This window comes from Salvelinus alpinus, chromosome 9 (genome assembly GCF_045679555.1).
Source record: "Salvelinus alpinus chromosome 9, SLU_Salpinus.1, whole genome shotgun sequence".
Lineage (NCBI taxonomy): Eukaryota > Metazoa > Chordata > Actinopteri > Salmoniformes > Salmonidae > Salvelinus > Salvelinus alpinus.
The window spans coordinates 49,623,939-49,647,749 of record NC_092094.1 but is presented as its reverse complement, the minus strand read 5'-3'; the positions used below and the strand labels follow the sequence as shown (position 1 = coordinate 49,647,749).

Genomic DNA, 23,811 nt, shown 5'->3' with positions numbered 1-23,811 from the left:
AGGCTTTCGATACTGTTGATCAGTCACTGCTAATTCAGAGGCTTTCAATACTCACCCAAGGCTGAAAAACGGCTTAAGAACGTTGGCTAAACTGGAACACTAGTGTCAGCCCATAGCAAATTAATGGAATGGAACGTTCGCAGAGCCTGTTTTGAATGGAGTGATGCTTAGAATTTCATAAAAAATGTATCTATTTTTATTTTACCACTACAATCTGTTTGTCGGACAAAACTGGAAAAAACCAACTTGTGTAGAAAGTAAACATCCGCATCTCGATGGTGTCAACTGTGCTTATGTCTGCGTAATGAAAAAGTAGGGAAAAATTAAAACTTCTGACTATTTCTGGTCTAGCGATGATGAAAAACGAGCTCGCTGCCCAGACTTACATAATTACAAAGAGGAGATTCTCCTGATTAAAATGGTGCCCGTGTAACAGTTTTGATTCCTTCCCTCTTCTCGCCCCTACCTGGGCTTGAACAGGGACCCTCTGCACACATAGACAACAGCCACCCTCGAAGCATCGTTACCCAACGCTCCACAAAAGCCACAGTCCTTGCAGAGCAAGGGGAACAACTACTTCAAGGTCTCAGAGCGAGTGATGTCAACGATTGAAACACTATTAGCGCACACCCCACTAACTAGCTAGCCATTTCACACTGGTTACACCCGACTTGAAAAAACCCGAAATATACACATTGCGAGATATTTGGCGAAATAGACAGACATGCCTATATTTCCCCCATAGGAAACAATGGGAAGAACGCAGAGTTTTTTTTGTCAGTAAACGTCGAAAAGAAAGCGTAATTAAATTGTTTCCAGTAGCACTTTTACAGTCGCCAAAGCTCTGGTTAACACGAAAACTGCCTTACCAGCTCTGCTAGGGCGAGTAAAATGGTCAGAGTGGTGTCTGGAAGTAGCTAGCAAGCTAGCCAACGTTAGCTTGGGTGCTTGACTGCCATTGTAAGGCCAGAACGCTCAAATCAACCCTACTCCTCAGCCCGAACGTCCAGTGTGCGCTCCGAGAGCGAAACGGTCTGAATTTACAAACTGACAATTTTTCTCTGAATGGAAACCCCATAATATTAATCAAATTAATTAAGCCAAATTTCTTCAAATCAATCCCATATACTATGCTATTACAAAAAAGTTTTTACATTTTCTGATAATGCCAATACGGAATACTTTCAAACTCGGAGGGCACAGCATGATCATGGGTGAGATGTCACTTGGTCGGGTCAACAGGAAGTATTATTAAAGAGATGTAGTAGTCCCAGAGTTAATGATCCAAGGTCAGTTTTGCATTTCACCTCCTGATTTAAGATGACTGACCGTGTTAGAATAAAAAACCAATGCTTAATCATGCTCTCTCTCTATTCATCTGTCACTCGTCTGCAGGTATGTTTTGATGTGGGAGAGAAAGCCAGTCCTGTCACCGCCATCTCTCCCGCTCTTAAGTTAGCCTTTGGGCCAACTGGGGGCCCAAGGCTGGTTAGGAGACACCGCAATTGTGATGAACTGAGAGAATATTAGGGTAGCACTGTAATTAATGAATCATATGCTGTCTGCCGCTGTTCTTACCTCTTTCCCTTTCTGTCTTCATCACCTCTCTCCCCACCTCGTATTTCTTTCTCTTTTATAATGCACACCATATGTGCATTGAAGTACAGATTGAACTTGTATTTATAATATTACAATTATCATAATTATAATCCATTTATGTATTTATAACACCTGAATAATGAACTTCTTTCAATAAAGCGTTTCACATTCTACACTGTTGAAATGAAGTATCTCATTGAAATACTATCCTGTGTCCTCAGATTAATGCAGATGAAGGGAGTTAGATATGCATAGTTTTTTTCTGTACATATGAATTACAAATCAATCATGTTTCTAGTCTATTGCATAGTTACATTGTGTAATCATTGATGTCCCAGGAGCAGGAGTGATAAACACTGTTGAAGTGTATAATTGTAATACATACATGCAGACACAGCATCATTCAAATAATGGAGTTTGATATGACTGAAAAAGAATGTCTCAAAGACTCATACCTGAACCGCACCTTTATTTGCCAAGGAAGAGAACATGATCAGTGAATATAATCAATGTACAGGCTTCAATGTGGGAATCTCATGTGTGGTAATAACTACAGTACATGTGTATATAGGACTTGCATCCTTGGCACAATACAGTTATTATATTCTACTCTATCCATGGGCTTCATTAATGCGGCAGATAGCCTAGTGGTTAGAGTGTTGGACTAGTAACCGGAAGGTAGCAAGATCGAATCCCTGAGCTGACGAGGTAAACATCTGTCGTTCTGCCCCTGAACAAGGCAGTTAACCCACTGTTCCTAGGCCATCAATGAAAATAAGAATTTGTTCTTAACTGACTTGCCTAGTAAAATAAAGGTAACATAAATAATGCCATTCAGACTTGAAGTTGATACAACAACTATGATAGCTGAGGTTCATAGATTGGTATGAGTATTAGTTCAGAACCTAACGTTTCAGGGTCCATACACAGATCGGCTACATACTGTAGCTAACTACACATCCATTGGCATATAGTTATTTTTATCCTCCACTACACAATAAGCAAGTAAATAGTTAGCTAGCTATGCTACTTCAGCTGCATTGCAAGGCAGGCTTACACAATTGTACATTAAATTTGCAGTAAATGCTTTAGCTAGCTAGATTCTTTACATCCACTGTTTTCCAAGACGACAGCCTGTTTTGCTGGTTTTCTCAGAAGTCTCTAAAACATTAAACAACACGAATTACAAATTAAATCTCCTAACACTAGCTAGCTGGCTAATGTTAGCTAGTCAGATAACTTGCTAAATAGCGATTTTCATAAATTAACTTTATGACAAATAAATATGCACAAACGTGTGTCTCTACATTAACTAACATATTCCTCTCAATTGTACATTTTTCGCTTGACTCGTTATGACGTTATAACAACTTACATTTGGTTCCGCCGTAATGTTTTGTCAGCCATCTTTGTTGAAGAACGCCACAAGGCAAGGGTGGCTCGCGTCAAAATCCGTCATTGGAACCACTCGATATGATTGGTCATATAAAAACCTTGGGACCCAAATGCATAATTAGTGTTCTAACTCCCCCTTGTGGTGGTCTGGAGCAATGAAGCCATGACGCTGGGTACCTCTAAGTCCCGCGGTGCAAGCTCACAACTTTTAAAGGAGGAACCACTGTACTGATGGTGTTAAATCAGGTTTCCTGGATATTATGAAAGGTGTCCTGCAGGGGATGAGTCTGGGTCCTTTACTTTTTACTGTTTACATTAACAATATCGACGTGTCTGTTAATCAGGCTAGGGTCTATTTTTCTGCACTTCCTGTCTGACTGACGTGCCCAAAGTAAACTGTCTGTTGCTCAGGCCCAGAAGCCAGGATATGCATATGATTGGTACCATTGGATAGAAAACACTTTGAAGTTTGTAGAAATGTTAAAATAATGTATGAGACTATAAAACAATAGATATGGTAGGAGACAATTCAAAGGAAAACCAACCGGAATGTTTTTATTTTTGAGAGCCCATGCTCTTACAATGGAAAGTATAGGGGCATATCCAAATCCAGCTCCCAGATTGCAATTCCTATGGCTTCCACTAGATGTCAACAGTCTTTGTTCAAGGTTTCAGGCTTGTTTCTTCCAAAACGAGGAAGAATTATGAGTTTTAGTACTGGGAAACAGAGTTGGAAATCAGTCTGTGCGCACACCTGCTAATATTGTTTTCCTATTGAACATACTTCTTTCCATATGAAATATTATAGTTTAATTACATTTTAGGGTACCTGAGGATTTAATAGAAATGCTTACAAATATCTGGGATTCTAGATAGATGAAAAGCTGTCTTTTTCATTTTTTTGAGTTAGTTAACAAGCTGAAAATAAAAATGGGCTTCTTCTATAGAAATAGGTCCTACCTCTCGCTAAAGTAGAAAGCAGATTATTCACTCGGTGTTCCTATCAGTCCTAGACTATGGCGACATCATCTACATGAATGCAGCTGCCACTTCATGAAAGCAGTTAGATGCTGTCCATTGATAACCATCTGTTCTGAGACACTAAGACTACTCCATGGCTATTCTAAATAATAGAACGTTCCCATAGAAGGTGTGAATAATGGAACACCCAACACTATCCATGGTAGGGATTGTAATAAGAAAAATGGAAAATAATAACAACAATTGATAAAGAAATTAACTGCAATATACTACTCAAGTAGTATGTGACACCTACAGCACCCGATGTCACAGGAAGGCCAAAAAGATCATCAAGGACAACAACCACCCGAGCCACTGCCTGTTCACACCGCTATCATCCAGAAGGCGAGGTCAGTACAGGTGCATCAAAGCTGGGACCGAGAGATTTAGAAACAGCTTCTACCTCAAGGCCATCAGACTGCTAAACAGCAATCACTAACTCAGAGAGGCTGCTGCCCACATTGAGACCCTTTAATAAATGGATCACTAGTCACTTTAAACAATGCCACTTTAAATAATGCCACTAATAATGTTTACATATCTTACATTACTCATATCACATGTATATACTGTGTTTTATATCATCTACAGCACAACGTAAAAAAAAATAGATAATTGAGTTATTAAAGCCGCATACAAACATGGTCTCTTTTTTGCTTTCTTGAGAAGGCAGTTCCAAAATGCAGGTGTTTCAGCCTAGCTCAGTGCTTTCTGTGGTGGTGGTGGGGCAGCCAGTGGAAAATACGGAGGGTAGGGGCTGGTAATATTCTCTAGTTGCGCCGTGATTGGCTCAGTGTTCTGAGAGCTCGAAAATTCAAGCCCCTTGGGTGCTGCCATAGAGTTACATTAGAAGTGCCCATCGATGAAGGCTCAAGGTCATTGGCCACAGATAAAATGTCAAATCACGTTATATCGACCGTAGCGTTGATTGGACTGATCATGTCAACATCATACTTTCAAAATATTATCTAGCAAGCTAGGCTCCTGAGTGGCGCAGTGGTCTAAGGTACTGTATCTCAGTGTTTGAGGTGTCACTACAGACACCCTGGTTTGAATCCAGGCTTTATCATAACCAGCTGTGATTGGGAGTCCCATAAGGCAGCGCATAATTGGTTTGGCTGGTGGAAGGCTGTCATTATAAATAAGAATTTGTTCTTAACTGACTTGCCTAGTTAAATAAAGGAGAACATAATTTTTTTTAAATAGACAAGCTGTCATCATCATGAATCACGTCAACAATCTACTGGCAAATCCTTTTCAATCATTGTCATATGAAGAGAAATTATAGATAAAACATATTGGTGCTCATTGGCCATTGGACATAAACATTACACAACAAGTTGCAAATCACAAATTCAACAATGAGTGGTTTGGAAGAAAACAGTGGCTAACTGCAAGCGTTGCAAAGCAATCACTAGCCTGCTATTCGGTGGAGTGGGTGTTTGGTCCAAGTCTGGGTTTAAGGCTCTCTTTTCCCAGCTTAAAAGGAAAAACATTCAACACAGTGGGCCAGAAAAGGTTGAAAACATTGGTCATGCTGTCAATCCAGCATGACTTTTGCCATGTTCAAAACAACTGGAGACTCGGAACTGGATGAAAGCACCATAAATCCAGAGACTGCCAGACTTTGATGACAACATTTGCCCACCAGGACTGCTGCGGCACCTTCCTGTTCAAGTGAGCACAGCACAACAAGGTGAGTCCAAAAATGTATTGTATGCTGCTGCATAAATGATGTAATATGCCAGGTAGATATGTGTACTGTAGCTGAGAAAGTAATACTAAGTGTATGTTGTGTAGTAAGCTTTTAGTAGCCCATGTGCGTCACCCTAATAATTTGGTCCCTTTCTCTCATAACTTAGCCTACTGTTCTGACATGGTGGTGAGCATGTAACCTAAAGTCTGTTTCAGAGAAATGTAATCATTGACTATTGTAAGAGCTTTCATTGTCTGCTTATATGCCCCCTTTATTTATCCTACGGTTCCGACTTGGTGTACAGGGAGAATACTGTCAGAACGGCCCATGTTCAGAATTCTGTCACTGTACATTTAAAAAGTGCTGAAGAATAGTTAAATTGACTACATCCGTCCTAGCTTGCTCATTAATGTTGTAAAGGTTTTCTTCCTGGGATGAAGGAGAGGACCAACACGCAGCGCGGCTAGTGTTCAACATGATTTAATAAAGAATATATGAGAACACTACAATCAACAAAACAAGAAAATGTGAAAACCGAACGCAGTCCTATCTGGTGCAGAACACAAAGACAGAAGACAACCACCCACAATCCCCAACACAAAACAATCCACCTATATATGATTCTCAATCAGGGACAACGATTGACAGCTGCCTCTGATTGAGAACCATATTAGGCTGAACACAGAAACAGACAAACTAGACACACAACATAGAATGCCCACCCAGCTCACGTCCTGACCAACACTAAAACAAGCAACACACATAAGAACTATGGTCAGGACGTGACAAATGTCTTATCGAGATTACGGATTGCCTCATACAGTTGAAGTCGGAAGTTTACATACACTTAGGTTGGAGTCATTAAAACTTGTTTTTCAACTACTCCACAAATGTCTTGTTAACAAACTATAGTTTTGGCAAGTCGGTTAGGACATTGTCACGTTCCTGACCTATTTCTGTTAGTTTATGTGTGTTAGTTGGTCAGGACGTGAGGTTGGGTGGGCATTCTATGTTTTCTGTTTCTGTGTTGGTTTTTGGGTTGCCTGGTATGGCTCTTAATTAGAGGCAGGTGTTTGGCGTTCCTCTAATTAAGAGTCATATTTAGGTAGGCGTTGTCACAGTGTTCGTTGTGGGTGATTGTCTTCCGTGTCTGTGTCTGTACACCACGCGGGACTGTTTACGGTTTGTTCGTTTTGTGTAGCCTATGTTTCCTATTCGTGCGTTCTTCTTGTTTTATGTAAGTTCGTCGTCTAGGTTTGTCTACACCGTTTATTGTTTTGTTAGTTTATTCAAGTATAGTTTGTTTCGTTTTGTCTTATAAATAAAATTCATCATGTATTCACAACCCGCTGCGCCTTGGCTCGATCACTACTCCACCTCTTCTTATGAAGAGAGAGAGGAACGCCGTTACAGAATCACCCACCAATCCAGAGCCAAGCAGCGGTGTAAACGGAGTAAGGGACAGCGAAAGAAGGAGGAATGGACTTGGGACGATGTATTGGACGGTAAAGGTTGCTACACATGGGAGGAGATCCTGGCTGGAAGGGATCGCCTCCCATGGGAACAGGTGGAGGCACTGAGGAGAACAGAGGCAACCGGAGAAGGGAACCGGCGTTATGAGGGGACGCGTCTTGCACGGAAGCCCGAAAAGCCCGTGAGTAACTCCCAAAAATTTCTTGGGGGGGGGCTAAGGGGTTGTGGGCCAAGGGCAGGTAGGAGACCTGCGCCCACTTCCCAGGCTAACCGTGGAGAGCGGGAGTACGGGCAGACACCGTGTTACGCAGTAGAGCGCACGGTGTCTCCTGTTACGTGTGCATAGCCCGGTGCGGGTTATTCCACCTCCCCGCACTGGTAGGGCTAGATTGGGCATTGAGCCAGGTGTCATGAGGCCGGCTCAACGCGTCTGGTCTCCAGTGCGTCTCCTCGGGCCGGCATACATGGCACCTGCCTTACGCATGGTTTCCCCGGTTCGCCTACACAGCCCGGTGCGGGTTATTCCACCTCCCCGCACTGGTCGGGCGACCGGGAGCATTCAACCAGGTAAGGTTGGGCAGGCTCAATGCTCAAGAGAGCCAGTACGCCTGCACGGTCCGGTATTTCCGGCGCCACCTCCCCGCCCCAGCCTAGTACCTACAGTGCCTACACTACGCACTAGGCTACCAGTGCGTCTCCTGAGCCCTGTTCCTCCTCTACGCACTCTCCCTGTAGTGCGTGTATCCAGTTCGGTGCCTCCAGTTCCGGCACCACGCACTAAGCCTCCTGTGCGTCTCCAGAGCCCTGTACACACTGTTTCTTCTCCCCCTACTAATCCTGATGTGCTTGTGCCCTCAGCCCGGTGTCACCAGTGCCGGTACCACGCACCAGGTATAGAGTGGGCTTTGAGAGTCCAGTGTGCCCTGTCCCTGCTCCCCGCACTAGTAGGAAGGTGCTTATCCTTAGCCCGGTGCCTCCAGTTCCGGCACCACGCACCAGGTCTACAGTGCGCCGTATCCGGCCAGAGCCATCCGTCTCCCCAGCGCCATCTGAGCCATCCGTCTCCCCAGCGCCATCTGAGCCATCCGTCTCCCCAGCGCCATCTGAGCCATCCGTCTCCCCAGCGCCGTCTGAGCCATCCGTCTGCAATGAGCCTGCAAAGCCGCCCGTCTGCCATGAGCCTGCTAAGCCGCCCGTCTGCCATGAGCCTGCTGAGCCGCCCGCCAGACAGGAGCCGCTAGAGCCGCCCGCCAGACAGGAGCCGCTAGAGCCGCCCGCCAGACAGGATCTGCCAGAGCCGCCAACCAGACAGGATCTGCCAGAGCCGCCAACCAGACAGGATCTGCCAGAGCCGCCAACCCGACAGGATCTGCCAGAGCCGCCAACCAGACAGGATCTGCCAGAGCCGCCAACCAGACAGGATCTGCCAGAGCCGCCAACCAGACAGGATCTGCCAGAGCCGTCAAAGAGCCATGAGCGTCGAGAGCCGTCAGCCTGCCATGAGCGTCGAGAGCCGTCAGCCTGCCATGAGCGTCGAGAGCCGTCAGCCTGCCATGAGCGTCGAGAGCCGTCAGCCAGCCATGAGCGTCGAGAGCCGTCAGCCAGCCATGAGCGTCGAGAGCCGTCAGCCAGCCATGAGCGTCGAGAGCCGTCAGCCAGCCATGAGCGTCGAGAGCCGTCAGCCAGCCATGAGCGTCGAGAGCCGTCAGCCAGCCATGAGCGTCGAGAGCCGTCAGCCTGCCATGAGCGTCCAGATTCGTCAGTCAGCCATGAGCGTCGAGAGCCGTCAGCCAGCCATGAGCGTCGAGAGCCGTCAGCCTGCCATGAGCGTCCAGATTCGTCAGTCAGCCATGAGCTGCCCTTCAGCCAGAAAAGGCTATATACCCAGAGCTGCCCCTCTATCATGATCTCCCTCTCTATCTTGATCTACCTCTTTATTCTTATCTATCCCTCTGTCTGGTGCTATCCCTCTGTCTTGATCAATCTCTCTGTCCCGGTGCTGTCCCTATATGTGATGTTACTAAGAAGATTTTGTGGGGGTAAAAGGAGGGTGGACATTCTTAGGGGGAGATGGAGGCTAGGATGGATTATGGTGGGGTGGGGACCTCGCCCGGAGCCTGAGCCACCACCGTGGTTAGATGCCCACCCAGACCCTCCCCTAGACTTTGTGCTGGTGCGCCCGGAGTTCGCACCTTATGGGGGGGGTTATGTCACGTTCCTGACCTATTTCTGTTAGTTTATGTGTGTTAGTTGGTCAGGACGTGAGGTTGGGTGGGCATTCTATGTTTTCTGTTTCTGTGTTGGTTTTTGGGTTGCCTGGTATGGCTCTTAATTAGAGGCAGGTGTTTGGCGTTCCTCTAATTAAGAGTCATATTTAGGTAGGCGTTGTCACAGTGTTCGTTGTGGGTGATTGTCTTCCGTGTCTGTGTCTGTACACCACGCGGGACTGTTTACGGTTTGTTCGTTTTGTGTAGCCTATGTTTCCTATTCGTGCGTTCTTCTTGTTTTATGTAAGTTCGTCGTCTAGGTTTGTCTACACCGTTTATTGTTTTGTTAGTTTATTCAAGTATAGTTTGTTTCGTTTTGTCTTATAAATAAAATTCATCATGTATTCACAACCCGCTGCGCCTTGGCTCGATCACTACTCCACCTCTTCTTATGAAGAGAGAGAGGAACGCCGTTACAGACATCTACTTTGTGCATGACGCAAGTAATTTTTCCAACAATTGTTTACAGACAGATTATTTCACTTATAATTCACTGTGTCACAATTCCAGTGGGTTAGAAGTTTACATACACTAAATTGACTGTGCCTTTAAACAGCTTGGAAAATTCCAGAAAACGATGTTATGGCTTTAGAAGCTTCTGATAGGCTGATTGACATAATTTGAGTCAATTGAAGGTGTACCTGTGGATGTATTTCAAGGCCTACCTTCAAACGCAGTACCTCTTTGCTTGACATCATGGGGAAATCAAAAGAAATCAGCCAAGACCACAAGTCTGGTTCATCCTTGGGAGCAATTTCCAAACGCCTGAAGGTACCACGTTCATCTGTACAAACAATAATATGCAAGTATAAACACCATGGGACCACGCAGCCATCATACCGCTCAGGAAGGAGACGCATTCTGTCTCCTAGAGATGAACGTACTTTGGTGCGAAAAGTGCAAATCAATCCCAGAACAACAGCAAAGGACCTTGTGAAGATGCTGGAGGAAACAGGTCCAAAGTATCTATATCCACAGTAAAACGAGTCCTATTTTGACATAACCTGAAAGGCCGCTCAGCAAGGTTTTTCATTAGCATCATCACTAACGGCTACACGAACTGGTAGCTGCTCCGTGCACCACACATATAGGTGGAATTCTCATTGCCTCTTCAGTAAGTTACAGGAAATACGAATCACTGACGCATTCTGTTCATGTCTTATGATAAACCTGGGCAAATTATTTCATTTTCAATAAATTTAGTTGATTCCCTATTAAGTTCGATACATTTTTTTTTTTAATTGCTGAATTCCGTTTTGTCTGAATTTGCATTCTCCGTATCTTGGATTTTGTAGGGCCCTAGGGAAAGGAAGAAGCTACTGCTCCAAAACCACCATAAAAAAAACCAGACTATGGTTTGCAACTGCACATGGAGACAAAGATGGTACTTTTTGGAGAAATGTCCTCTGGTCTGATGAAACATGTTTGGCCATAATAAACCATCATTATGTTTGGAGGAAAAAGAGGGAGGCTTGCAAGCCGAAGAACACCATCCCAACCGTGAAGCACGGGGGTGGCAGCATCATGTTGTGGGGGTGCTTTGCTGCAGGAGGGACTGGTGCACTTCACAAAATAGATGGCATCATGAGGGAGGAAAATTATGTGGATATATTGAAGCAACATCTCAAAACATCAGTCAGGAAGTTAAAGCTTGGGTCTTCCAAATTGACAATGTCCCCAAGCATACTTCCAAAGTTGTGGCAAAATGGCTTAAGGACAACAAAGTCAAGGTATTGGAGTGGCCCTCACAAAGACCTGACCTCAATCCTATAGAAAAGTTGTGGGCAGAACTGAAAAAGCGTGTGTGAGCAAGGAGGCCTACAAACCTGACTCAGTTACACCAGCTCTGTCAGGAGGAATGGGCCAGAATTCACCCAACTTAGGCTACCTGAAACATTTGACCTAAGTTGAACAATTTAAAGGCAATGCTACCAAATACTAATCGAGTGTATGTAAACTTCTGACCCACTGGGAATGTGATGAAAGAAATAAAAGCTGAAATAAATCATTCTCTCCACTATTATTCTGACAATTCACATTGTTAAAATAAAGTGGTGATCCTAACTGACCTAAGACAGGGAATTTTTACTAGGATTAATTGTCAGGAATTGTGAAAAACTGAGTTTAAATGTATTTGGCTAAGGTGTATGTAAACTTCCAACTTCAACTGTATGCTCGTTGTCCCCTTATACCATAGCTTGTCCATCCCAATTCTCAGTCAAAACCAGATTTGTTTAAGCAAATCAGCCATATCAGCAATGTTGCCAGACAAGGTTCCACTGATTGCCAGGTGTAGCAGTGATACGGATTCACTCCATGGTGCTGAAAAGAAAGCTCTGTTGTTGGGACAGCTTTGTGTAGGCTCTAACAGTTTGTGTTCACCGTTATAGTACAATTAATGTAATGTTTCGTGAATTATGTTGTGTAGTGGCTTTGCTGCCATGCATCAACAACAAAAATGAATTTGACCCACCAAGATGTACTTGCTAAAATCGTCACTGATTATGTAGAACAAACATGCTTCTCTGATTTTAAGGAATCATGTCAGTTCTATTCATGGCATTACTATCTGCAACGTTCCAAACGTTTTTGTACTGGACACTTCCAGGTGAACCCTCCGAGCTAAAGCCTATACAAACCCCGCTCTGCCCATCGCTTGTCTGTCTGGGAAGCCTGTGGTAGGCGGGGTCGACCCAGTTCCGTGGCGAGGGTCTTCTCGTCTAAAGTGGATTTCCTGACATTATTGAATCACAGTCGGCCTTATGGTTAAGGTCTCCCTCAATAGATTAATTGAACACTTGTCTTGTGCCATTTACAATGCGGGAGCACGCAAACGCTTGCCTAAACCTAATTCAATTTGTCTATTCAGCCTGTGTAGTTTAGTAAAAATATTGTATGAGTAAATGTTCAATCATCCACTGATTTTGATTAATAAAATATGAATCATTATTATTGTTGCCTATATGAAATCGCTTCTACAATTAATTGCTTCTGCAAATTAAGCAGTTCATGTAGGATTGCATGCTTGCTCACCAGGGGATGATGAGCAACGCTCAGGCAATGACGTTCAGTTAATTTTAAAATGTGGTGGGCTGGCATAGACTACGTAACTACAGAGCATATTGTGTGTATGCATCAGATCGACCTGTTTTTGTACAGTAATCGACGGCTCATGCTAAAGCAGAAGGAAGCCTTGAAATTGTGTCTCGCGCTGCCTCCTCTGTACACAGTTTCAGGAATGTGGTACTGGCCAGATCCCGGTAAAAGAAGCGTCAGACTCCCAAATCACAGAGTTTCTAAACCCAGAAGCGCAACATCGAGAGACTTGCGTGAACGCTTGCGAAGCAGACCAGGCTGGGGTTTGCGTTTAGAGAAGTCAATAAGAGAAGTGAAACATTCTTCCTTAGTTGTTAATTTTCTCGAAATCAAAAAGCCACAACCTAGATTCGAGCCAACGTCTTAAGTAGGTGAACATGTTGTTACTCCAACCTCGTGAAAGTGACAAGCTGACTCGTTTTCATTTTCGTCAAAAACAACGTTATATCGAAGAAGTGCCATTAATTTGACAGCCTGCACATGCGCAATTCGCGCGACGTTTTCTGCGCATGAGCTTAATTAGCCAACGTCGCTATGACATCGCCTACAAGCGTAATCGGGAATTTCTATTGGAGAAGCAGTTTCTGCCTATCTTTATAGTGTACTGTCTTTGCCCAGACGGTCACGGCATCCATCAATCGTTTTTGTCAGTTTAACCAAGTTCCCTTTGTTTGCGGACGTGATGGACTCTAGCTGCGTTTAAAACCAGAACAGATGTGACTAATTGTTAGTTTTTTTCCCGAGTGTTTTTATTTTTTTAGTTGGTTGGATGCTCAGTCAAGACAAGATGAACAAGAGAGAAGATGCATAGTACCTGAGATTTTTTTGTCGTCCACTTGTAAAATAACTAACCTGTTATCTGTCTATGTTGGCTTTTTGTTGCACTCGAGGACTGGAGTCCACAACTGTCGCTCTTGGAAAGTGATGATCTCACGATACAAACCGGTAAGTGTTTTGCATGTGTGGGTGCTACTGCTTGGTTGTTGAATGAGTTGGTCGAAACAGTTATCTCGTGCGCACAATTGGTGAAATAAAAACTCCAGTGAAAAGGTACGCGTTTTTTATATTTTGCTCAACATTACTCACCATCGATTTTTTTTGTCTTTCAAAGAAGTTTATTATTCGGTTGTTTCCCACTGGGCACATATGTCAGCAGTTCAACGTTCAGTTATGATTTACATTTGGTTGAGTAGTCAACTAACGTGAAATCAACAAACAATGTCACCATGTCATTGGATTTAATTGAAAGTTATGGAAAAAATACGGAATTCCCTTACGGTGATTACTTTTTTTTCAAATCCAATCAGTTTTCCACATTACTTCAGCGTCATCACATAGATTATTTTGGGTTGAAATGACGTACAAATAACGTTGATTCATTACGTTTTTTGCCCAGTGGATTATGTATTGTTTTAGTCAGAAAGTAATGGAAAAACGTGACCATCTTGCTAAAACTATGGGCCTATTGATGTCACGGTAAGTAAATTTAAGCCAGAGCCAGAATCGCAAAATCAAATGCAAAAAAATGACCCTAGGTCATTGTCCCAACGTCATTTTACACTCTTCATCCTCCCACATCACATGTTAATTTAGAGACCTGTGCCAGGTCCTATAATCCAAGTGGTACAATAGCCTACACAGCCTATCACCGGGGCACAGCTATAGGATATAAAAGGATTCCTTGCATATCTGTAGGAAGTAGGGGTGCCGAGGGTGCTGCAGCACCCCCTGAAAAATCACAAAAGTAGTACACTGGGCCTTTACTAGTCCTATATTAGTGGACAGATATAGCCATCTGTAGCCCGGGTAACAAAAAAAAAAACATCTGGGCTGTCATGCCAAATAATGTTCCCATGTGTCCTTGTGGGCAAAAAGTGTGATATTTTTTGGTACAGTTGTGTCATTAATTTATTTTCACAGATTGCCATGTGACTGTACAAAATTAAACAATCAGACTAAAATACTGAATTATGGTGTGTGGTTGCTGTGTGGGTGGGAGGTTCTGCCTGTCACTTGTTCTCAACAGGCAGCCAGTCTTGGAAGGGGGACTTGAAGAGGGAGACTGCAAAGTCCAGGCGCTGCTGCTCTCTTCTGAGTGTTTGCAGTGCTCGTGTTTTTAGTTAGTCTGTGTATCTCACATATTATGTGCCCAGTATGATAGAAAACCTTCTTAGCAGATAATGACAATAACAGTATATGAAATAAGGAAAAGTTGGAGGGTGGTTGGTAATGGAGGACATCAGGTGGATCCACGTCTGGGTGTTGGGCAGAACCCCTAGGTCCTGGAGAACAGGAACATAGTTAAAGGGAACAGGGTAGGAGACAGGGACGTAAACAAGCAAACACACAGGTTACACTTTACTGTGAGAAAATGTGATGGATTAGTACAGTGTTATAAAAGGGAGATATGTACTTTTGGAAGGTATAGCCTACCTCAAGCTGGTCCCCCCCCCGACTCAGAGCACAGCGAATCAGACTGATCCGAACTCACTGGTTCTGGTGGATGGGATACCTCCTGGGGGCTTGGACAGTCGATGGTCCTAAAGTCATTTAGAGAGGTAAATTGAAGAGGTACATTTTTATAAGCTCAGCCTAACTGCCATTTTTTGCTTCCTCAAATGTCAACCAAAGCTTAACATACTTTGTCTATTGGGCTTCACTGAAGTGTAGGGTGTCAGGGCTTTCAGTGGTCGACCGTCCAACTGCTCCAACTGGAGAAGATTGTTGGCTTCCACCGAGGTAGCCCTACGAAGACAGAAACATTGATCAGTGTTAGGGAAACTAAAACTAGCTTCAGGTTATTTTGTGTGCAAATGCAGAGTTATGAGATTTTTTTTATATACACCTTAACAGATGGTGACCCCAGCTAGGAGCAAAAGAGCAGCAACGTTTCCCAGGTCTCGCCTTCCTTTCATCCTTCTTCCAAACCAAGTTATTTGGCCGGATATCGTAGCACATGGTCCCCTTCTTGATTCTGCTCCAGTAACTGTCCTTCTGTTTCTCCTGCGCCTTGTCGATGTTCAGTCTCACCTTGATTGATAACAAGAATAAATACAATTTATTTATACAATAAATACAATGAGAACCACACCCGGCCAAACAACAAAGAAATACAAAACATAGAAAATGAACATAGAATGCCCACCCAAATCACACCCTGACCAAACCAAAATAGAGACATATAAAGCTCTCTACGGTCAGGGTGTGACAGTACCCCCCCCCCCCCCCCCAAAAAGGTGCGAACTCCGGACGCAAAACCTGAACCTATAGGGGAGGGTCCGGGTGGCTATTTCTCCGTGGTGGCGGCTCTGGTGCGGGACGTAGACCCCGCTCCACCTCTGGCTTGGCCCACTTGGGTGGCGCCTCTAGAGCGGGGACCCTCGCCGCCGACCCCGAACTGGGGACCCTCGTAGCGGGGGCCGGGCTGGGGACCCTCGTAGCGGGGGCCGGACTGGGGACCCTCGTAGTGGGGGCCGGGCTGGGGACCCTCGTAGCGGGGGCCGGGCTGGAGGGCCGACTCTGGAAGCTCCGGGCTGGAGGGCCGACTCTGGAAGCTCCGGGCTGGGGGGCCGACTCTGGAAGCTCCGGGCTGGGGGTCCGACTCTGGAAGCTCCGGGCTGGGGGGCCGACTCTGGAGGCTCCGGGCTGGGGAGACACACAGGAGACCTGGCTCTAGGAGCAGGCACAGGACTCACCAGGCTGGGGAGACATACAGGGGTTCTCTTCCTTGGCCGAGGCACTGGATACACTGGGCGTGGAGGCGCACTGGTGGTCTCGAGCGCAGAGCTGGCACAACTCTTCCTGGCTGGATACCCCCTGTAGCCCGGCAAGTGCGGGGAGCTGGAATAGGCCGCACTGGGCTGTGCTGGCGAACTGGGGACACCGTGCGTAGAGCTAGCGCAGGATAACCCGGGCCGAGGAGACGTATTGGAGACCAGATGCGCTGAGCTGGCACCCTCCGTCCTGGCTGGGTGCCCACTCTAGCCCGGCCGATGCGAGGAGCTGGAATATAGCGCACCGGGCTATGAGTGCGCACTGGGGACACCGTGCGCATCACCCCATAGCACGGGGCCTGACCAGTCACATGCTCGTCACGGTAAGCACGGGGAGTTGGCTAAGGTCTCCAACCTGACTCTGCCACACTCCCCGTGTGCCACACTCCCCGTGTGCCCCCCCCCAAAAAAAATTCTGGGGCTGCCTCACGTGCACTCCTCTTTGAGCCAACTCCTCGTAGCGTCGCCGCTCCGCCTTAGCTGCTTCCAGCTCCTCTTTAGGACGGCGATATTCTCCCGTCTGTGCCCAGGGTCCCTTGCCGTCCAGGATTTCCTCCCATGTCCAACTCTCCAAAAAACGCTGCTCCCTCTTAAGCTCATGTGTAGAAATACTTCATCGGGTCTAACGGTCGTCTCACGCCGAACTGTCAGCTGCCTCTGATTGAGAACCACACCCGGCCAAACAACAAAGAAATACAAAACATAGAAAATGAACATAGAATGCCCACCCAAATCACACCTTGACCAAACCAAAATAGAGACATATAAAGCCCTCTACGGTCAGGGCGTGACAATTACGTTATTCTTACCTGTATCTGTGTCACACAGTATGCAGATTTTCATATTTGTAAGGATACTGACACAAACATTCTATAATATTGAACTCTGCTGTGGTCAAATAAAGAAACCATTACAAAACAACTTATCAGGACAAAATTTGAATTGTGACACTTACCGATCATGTGCCATGGTGAAACAACTTTGATGGGCTTCATCTCCAGGCGCCACAGTCTTAAACCTCTCAAACTTCTGGCAAGCTAGACCGGGTACTGATCTTTAAGCAAAAAGTGACAAATTGAAAAATTGTGTGCTCTCTGATATGACATTCATTGAAATCATAATAATTTCAGATATAATAGAATGTGATTGATAAACAGAAGGTTATTTCACTTGCCCAGCTGTCACTAGCCCAGCTGTCCATCTCCTTGACAATTCCCCGTCAGAAGAAGCGTAGGTTGATTTTGGCAATCATGCTCTTCACTCCGTAATGGCCAGCATGCATCTCGGTCAGCACGGCCTCCTCCTTAGTAAAAATCACCCTCCTGTGTGGCTGGCCATCCTTCCCCCGTAGGTACATATGATTGCCTAACACGTTGGAAGAGAAGAGTCGTTGAAATACTCTAGTCTAAGTACATTTGCACTGCTGTCTTTCTCAGTTTCTTTCTCTCCATCGCTCTCTGTCTGTCTTCCACTTTCTTCCCACCTCTCTCCCCCTCCCTCACTTTCATCCTTTCTTTCTCAGTGTCTGTTAAGGGAAGACACCAAGTTAAGGGCATTTGTAATTACCATAATTGCTTACACCTAACCATTTGATTGATCAGGTTTAGCTTATAGCTAGATACCTCAATATGACAGACATAACTATATCAGTTGAGGCTGCTGAAGGGAGGACGGCTCATAATAATGGCTGGAATGGAGTCAATGAAACGGTATCAACTAAATGGAAACAACGTGTTTGATACCATTCCATTTACTCCATTCCAGACATTATTATGAGCCATCATCCCCTCAGCAGCCTCCACTGAACAATAGCTAGCAACATGTAGCTGACCAACTAGCTAGATGGAAAATGGTTGTTGAAAAATGGTTGTATATAGCTAAATCTGTCCAGTTGTCTAATAGAAATTAACTGCTTAACGTTACCCTGAATTGTGAATTTCTCTGTTGCGCCTCTTGTCGTGATCAGTGGTGCCTTTATAGTACTGCTCCTGGTTGGAAAGATAAAAGGAAATCTGAGGGATGCCATTGAAGTGCAAGCTTTTATTTTTGTATATATATTTTACATTTATTTAAAATACTTTTTTTATTGCAACAATAATAACAATATTACACACCAAAAGCTACAATAGCAGCTACTGTAGCTGGCTAGCTGACTAGGCAGGCGGCGGTAAATAAGTACAGTAGCTAGCAACGTGTAGTGGTCTGGGTGTAGCTGGTGCACAGGAGTCAGGCGCAAGACAGCAGAGATGAGTAACACAAGTAACCTTACTCAAATATTACAATAACATGTCGTAATAGCGAGCCCACAATAACGGACCGAACATACATAAAACAATCACGCACAAGAGGGTTAAATAATGAACTGGTAATTGGGGAATTGAAACCAGGTGTGTAAAACAAAGACAAAACAAATGGAAAATGAAAAATTGATCGGCGATGGCTAGAAGGCCGGTGACGTCGACCGCCGAACGCCGCCCGAACAAGGAGAGGGACCGACTTCGGCGGAAGTCGTGACACAACGTCAATCTAAAAACAGCTTAAATTATTTCTTCCTATTTTAACTATTATATAAAGACAAATATATGGTTAAGAAAGTGTTCTCTTTTCGTTCCTCTGAAGCAGCAGGTTGTCACCGTCAAATACCGTCCTTAGAGAGGAATCCACAATGCTTGCGCGCATCAACAGACGCCTGTGTAGCCAGGCGCCAATGCCGCATTCAAAATAACTCGGAACTCCGAAATCTCAGACTTCAGTGCATACTCTCAACTAGGAACTCAGAAATATTTGCACTCTAAATTGTGCTTATTATGATCAAGTTCGATTCCCACAGTTATTTATTTTAAAGTTTGCTACAATTCTATATTTAAATAAATAGGGATCAAATTTGACTACTACATTTGTTGTTACACAGGACCACGTGCTGACACAGACAATTACGGACCAGCAGACTACGAAGAGGCTTGCGCCAAAGACAGTAGAGTATGAAGATCGGCTAAAACTTCTTCTCCAATAGAAATTCCCGATCACACTTGTAGGTGACGTTGGCTAGCTAAGCTCATGTGTAGAAATACTTCATCGGGTCTAACGGTCGTCTCACGCCGAACTGTCAAACCAAAACATTCCTTCGATACAAAGTTGTTTTTTGATGAAAATGAAAACATGTCACGAGGTTGGGGTAAAAACATGTTCAACTACATAAGTCATTGGCTCGAATTTAGGTTGTGCCTAAAAATGAACAACTAAGGAAGAATTTTTCACTTCTCTCATTGACTTCCCAAACCCTAAACCCCAGCCTGGTCTGTTTCGCAAGCGTTGCCATAAGTGTTGCGATGTTGCTCCTCTGGGTTTAGAAACTCTGCTCGCGCCCTCATGCCATAGACTTTAAGGTTGATTCGCTCAGTCAGGATGAAAACGATTACGTCGAACATGATCATTTGCTGGTTACGGCTACTTTCGCTATGATACTTATCGATTATTGTGGTGCCATTCAACACCATTCAGCAATATGGTGCGCTTCAAATTCAAAAACTTTCGGCATCATGCGCAATCAGGAGTTTTCCATAGGAATATGTGGAGGACGTCAGTGCTATCACTCTCTGGTTTTAATGTCTATGGCTATAACATATGACGTGTGCGCCATCGTGCGTGTGATCATGACATACCAAAATGAACTGTGAATCAATTATATTAATTTTGGGGAAGGTCGAAACCCTCATGGACATTGAGCTAGCTAGCTAGCTGCTGCTAGCTAGTTTTTCCTGGGAAATTAACATAGGGTAAGCCTAACAGGTAGCCTAGTGGTTAGAGCGTTGGACTAGTAACCGGAAGGTTGCAAGATCAAATCCCCGAGCTGACAAGGTACAAATTTGTCCTTCTGCACCTGAACAAGGCAGGTTCAGGTGCAGTGTTCCCCGGTAGGCCGTCATTGTAAATAAGAATTTGTTTTTAACTGACTTGCCTAGTTAAATAAAGGTCAAATAAAATTTACATTTTTACCCGACATGCATATGGTCTTCTTTTTAGCTGGTTCTTTGTAGAGTTTTTACTCAGTCATACAAAATGTGTTGTGTGTTTCTCTACTCCGACGATTAACCCACAGATAAAAAGGGAAACATAATTGTTTTTTAGTTAATCTTTGATTAATCTCTCCTCGTTTGTCTTTCAAGTATTTGTGATATCCAATAAGGAGGGGACTTGTGGAGCGTCTTAAATAGAACCAAGTTCTATTTTAGCACTTGGCTAAGCAGACGCTCGTTCACACGCGCGAGCGGTGTGGGTGAATTGATTAAATAACATGTATTTGTACATTTATTTAGCAACGCTTGTACATGCAACATGGCTGGTGTGGTTTGCATGTAAAATACAACTTGGTCCCGCCTCTATCTACTCATTGGTTTTCAGGAGCATACAATCCCACGTGGGTAATTGAAAAACGAACTAGGAGAGATGAATGATAGTTTAGTTAGTTGCCTAACTAGGTTTCCTCTTTCATCTGTGGATTAACACTAGAAGTGCCAAGAGCATAATTTTGAGGTCATATGAATTTAACATTTTCATTACTCTGCCACGTCATGTCACCCCACCCTTAAATAAGTCTATTCAACACTGTTAGAATTTCGAATTCACTAACTGAGTTTGTGTGATAAGCAGTTTTAGGAGGACATGACACACAATAATAATGCATTTATTTGTGATGGTGTATAATGTTTTGGGGTTTTTTGTTTTTACATATTGGCTACAGTAACATAAACTAATGAAAATGCATGTTTTTCATATTCTAATGATACCTAAAACCTTCATAAATACAACCAAAGGATTATTTTTGCAATAGCATATATCATAAAACCAGACCATATGCATTTCAGGCAAAATAACAACCCAATGTTCATCTCCCAGGTCAAATCAGCTATCTCGCTAGCTAAATGTCCATGAATGTTTCATGTCATAAAAAGAGATACAATTTTATTTGTCACATGTGCCAAACACAACTGGTGTAGACTTTTTTTTACAGTGAAATGCTTGCTTACGAGCCCTTCCCAACGATGCAGAGTTTAAAAATAAAATAGAAATAGGAGGAGTAAAATAAAATACACAAGAATGGAGCTACATTCAGGGAGTACCAGATCAATGTGCAGAGGTATTTGAGGTAGATATGTACACGAAGGCAGGGTAAAAGTAACTAGTCATCAGGATTGATGATGATGATGATGATAATAATAATAATAATAATAATAATTAGTGATGCACCTACATGACATTTTTGGCCGATATCCAATATTCTACTTACCAAAAAAAACAATACCGATATTTAACATTTTAGTGGCCTTTTTAAGCATTCTAGTACAGTTAACTATTTAACACACACACATGGACGCAGGGGTCTAAGGCACTGCATCTCAGTGAAAGAGGAGTCACTACAGTCCCTGGTTCGAATCCAGGCTGTATCACATCCGGCCGTGATTGGGAGTCCCATAGGGCGGCGCACAATTGGCCCAGCATCGTCCAGGTTTAGGGGTGTTTTCCTGGAATAAAAAGCATGGACAAACACACACACACACACACACACACACACACACACACACACACACACACACACACACAACCAGTCAAACGTTTGGACACAAAGTCAGCTAATTTCCACTATATTCAGATGTTAAATATAAAAAATCCATCTGAATCGTACACTGGCTGTAATGTTTTTATTTTAACCTGCCCTTATCTACACTGAAATAATAATTTCAGTAGTCCTCTATGAGAAATTTTATTCTACACCCTTGTGGTTGAATATACTGTACCAGTCAAAAGTTTGGACACACCAACTCATTCAAGGGTTTTTCTTTATTTTTACTATTTTCTACATTGTAGAATAACATTGAAGACATCAAAACTATGAAATGACACATATGGAGTCATGTAGTAACCAACATTTATTTTAAACCTAAATACATTTTGGATTTGAGATTCTTCAAAGTAGCACACTCTTGGCATTCTCTCAACCAGGTTCACCTGGAATGCTTTTCCAACAGTCTTGAAAGAGTTACCACATGCTGAGCACTTGTTGGCTGCTTTTCATTCACTTTGCGGTCCAACTCATCCCAAACCATCTCAATTGGGTTAAGGTCCGGTGATTGTGGAGGCCACGTCATCTGATGCAGCACTCCATCACTCTCCTTCTTGGTCGAATAGCCATTACACAGCCTGGAGGTGTGTTGGGTCATTGTCCTGTTGAAAAACAAATGATAGTCCCACTAAGAGCGATCCAGATGGGATGGCGTATCACTGCATAATGCTATAGTAGCCATGCTGGTTAAGTGTGCCTTGAATTCTAAATAAATCACAGTGTCACCAGCAAAGCACCATCACACCACCTCCATGCTTCAAGGTTGGAACCACACACTTCTCACTGCCCCAGATACATTTTCACCTTTGGCACGAAGGTCATTTGTTGGGGGGTGTAAATCTCATACAGAAGTTATACACCTGGTGTCAAGGGAGTAATCTTTCCTGGACCAAGAACTTCCCATTTGAATTGATAAGGACTGCAGTTGTGGGTGGTTGTATGGATGGAGCAAACTGGGAGGCTGATAGGTGGACCTGTGCTGGAGCAAACTGGGAGGCCGGTAGGTTGACCTGGTGCAGTGTCATCAGGCTGTGTGGTGGAGGCCATGCTGGTTATGCTGGTCTCAGGTTCTGCCTGTGTTGTACCAAGCTGGTGGACATGTTGTCTAGATGCAGAGGACATAATGACTAGCTGTTGGTTGAGTGTGTCAATGTACCTCTCTCTGCTCTAGATCCTCTCTTGTTGTGCTCAGATGGTCTCTGAGGTCATAATTTGTCTGACTCAGTTTGTCCATTCTGCTTTCTAATTTAGCAAAAGATGCTCTCCTCTGCTATCCTCCCTGAACTGTTTCATCTCTTCTTTTAGTGTCTGGACAGTGTCATCCTCTTGAAGCTTGTTCTCTCAGATTTCTATGACCTCTGCTTCAACTAGGGAGAGGGTGTTGTGGAAACGTTGCATAGCAGGTGTACTTGGTGCTGTAGGCATGTTCTTGGCTCTGTCTGCTGCAGGTGAGGTAGGTAGAGGGACACCGAGAGCTTCTTGCTGGGTCACAGAGGCTGTTGTGTTGGGGCCTGCTTTTCTCCATCTCCCTCCTTGACTTTTTCCTCAGCTTCTGAGATGAGTTCAGCTTCTACTTTTAGGGTAGCAAACACATTCAAGCCTCCAGGCTTTTGAGAATCATTGCCTTGTATCAATACAGTTCCATTATTGTATAAGTTGACTGTTTGGTATGCGTTGCTCTGGTCAGCTTCTTCAAAAATGATGACCTGACAGCCGTGGCTGATGCCGCTCTTTTTTGAGAAAGGGAAATGGTTGCAAATAACCCTTTTCCATATGTGCCCTCGTTAGGTATTACTTTTACTATTGTTTTGCAACTGGTAAGATCTGCAAACAGGCATTCATGGTTCTCTCCCATCAAACCTTTGAACATTT

The 23,811-nt window shown here is 44.1% G+C and overlaps 1 protein-coding gene and 1 long non-coding RNA gene across 6 annotated transcripts in view; one reads left to right on the top strand and one right to left on the bottom strand.

Moving 5' to 3' along the window:
• Positions 1-13,160: 13,160 nt before the first annotated feature.
• Positions 13,161-23,811, top strand: part of LOC139530269 (ATP-binding cassette sub-family C member 8-like) — a 129,112-nt gene continuing 118,461 nt past the window's right edge. For 3 of the 4 annotated variants that reach the window (XR_011665994.1, XM_071326515.1, XM_071326516.1), the window contains exon 1: positions 13,161-13,491. Coding sequence is in view for 2 of the 4 variants with exons in the window: in XM_071326515.1 (XP_071182616.1) it covers positions 13,471-13,491 (21 nt within the window). In the remaining 2 variants the exon portion in view is untranslated. The remainder of the gene's footprint in view (positions 13,492-23,811) is intronic. The other variant, XM_071326517.1, reaches the window with a different exon arrangement.
• On the bottom strand, positions 13,659-21,868 carry LOC139530265 (uncharacterized). 2 transcript variants are annotated; one of them, XR_011665993.1, is made up of 6 exons: positions 18,243-21,868; positions 17,275-17,684; positions 15,392-15,576; positions 15,188-15,291; positions 14,980-15,086; positions 13,659-14,828 (listed from the first exon to the last, which is right to left on the bottom strand). It is a non-coding gene; the product is annotated as an uncharacterized lncRNA (long non-coding RNA). The 2 variants fall into 2 exon arrangements; XR_011665992.1 differs by having other exon boundaries at positions 13,659-15,086.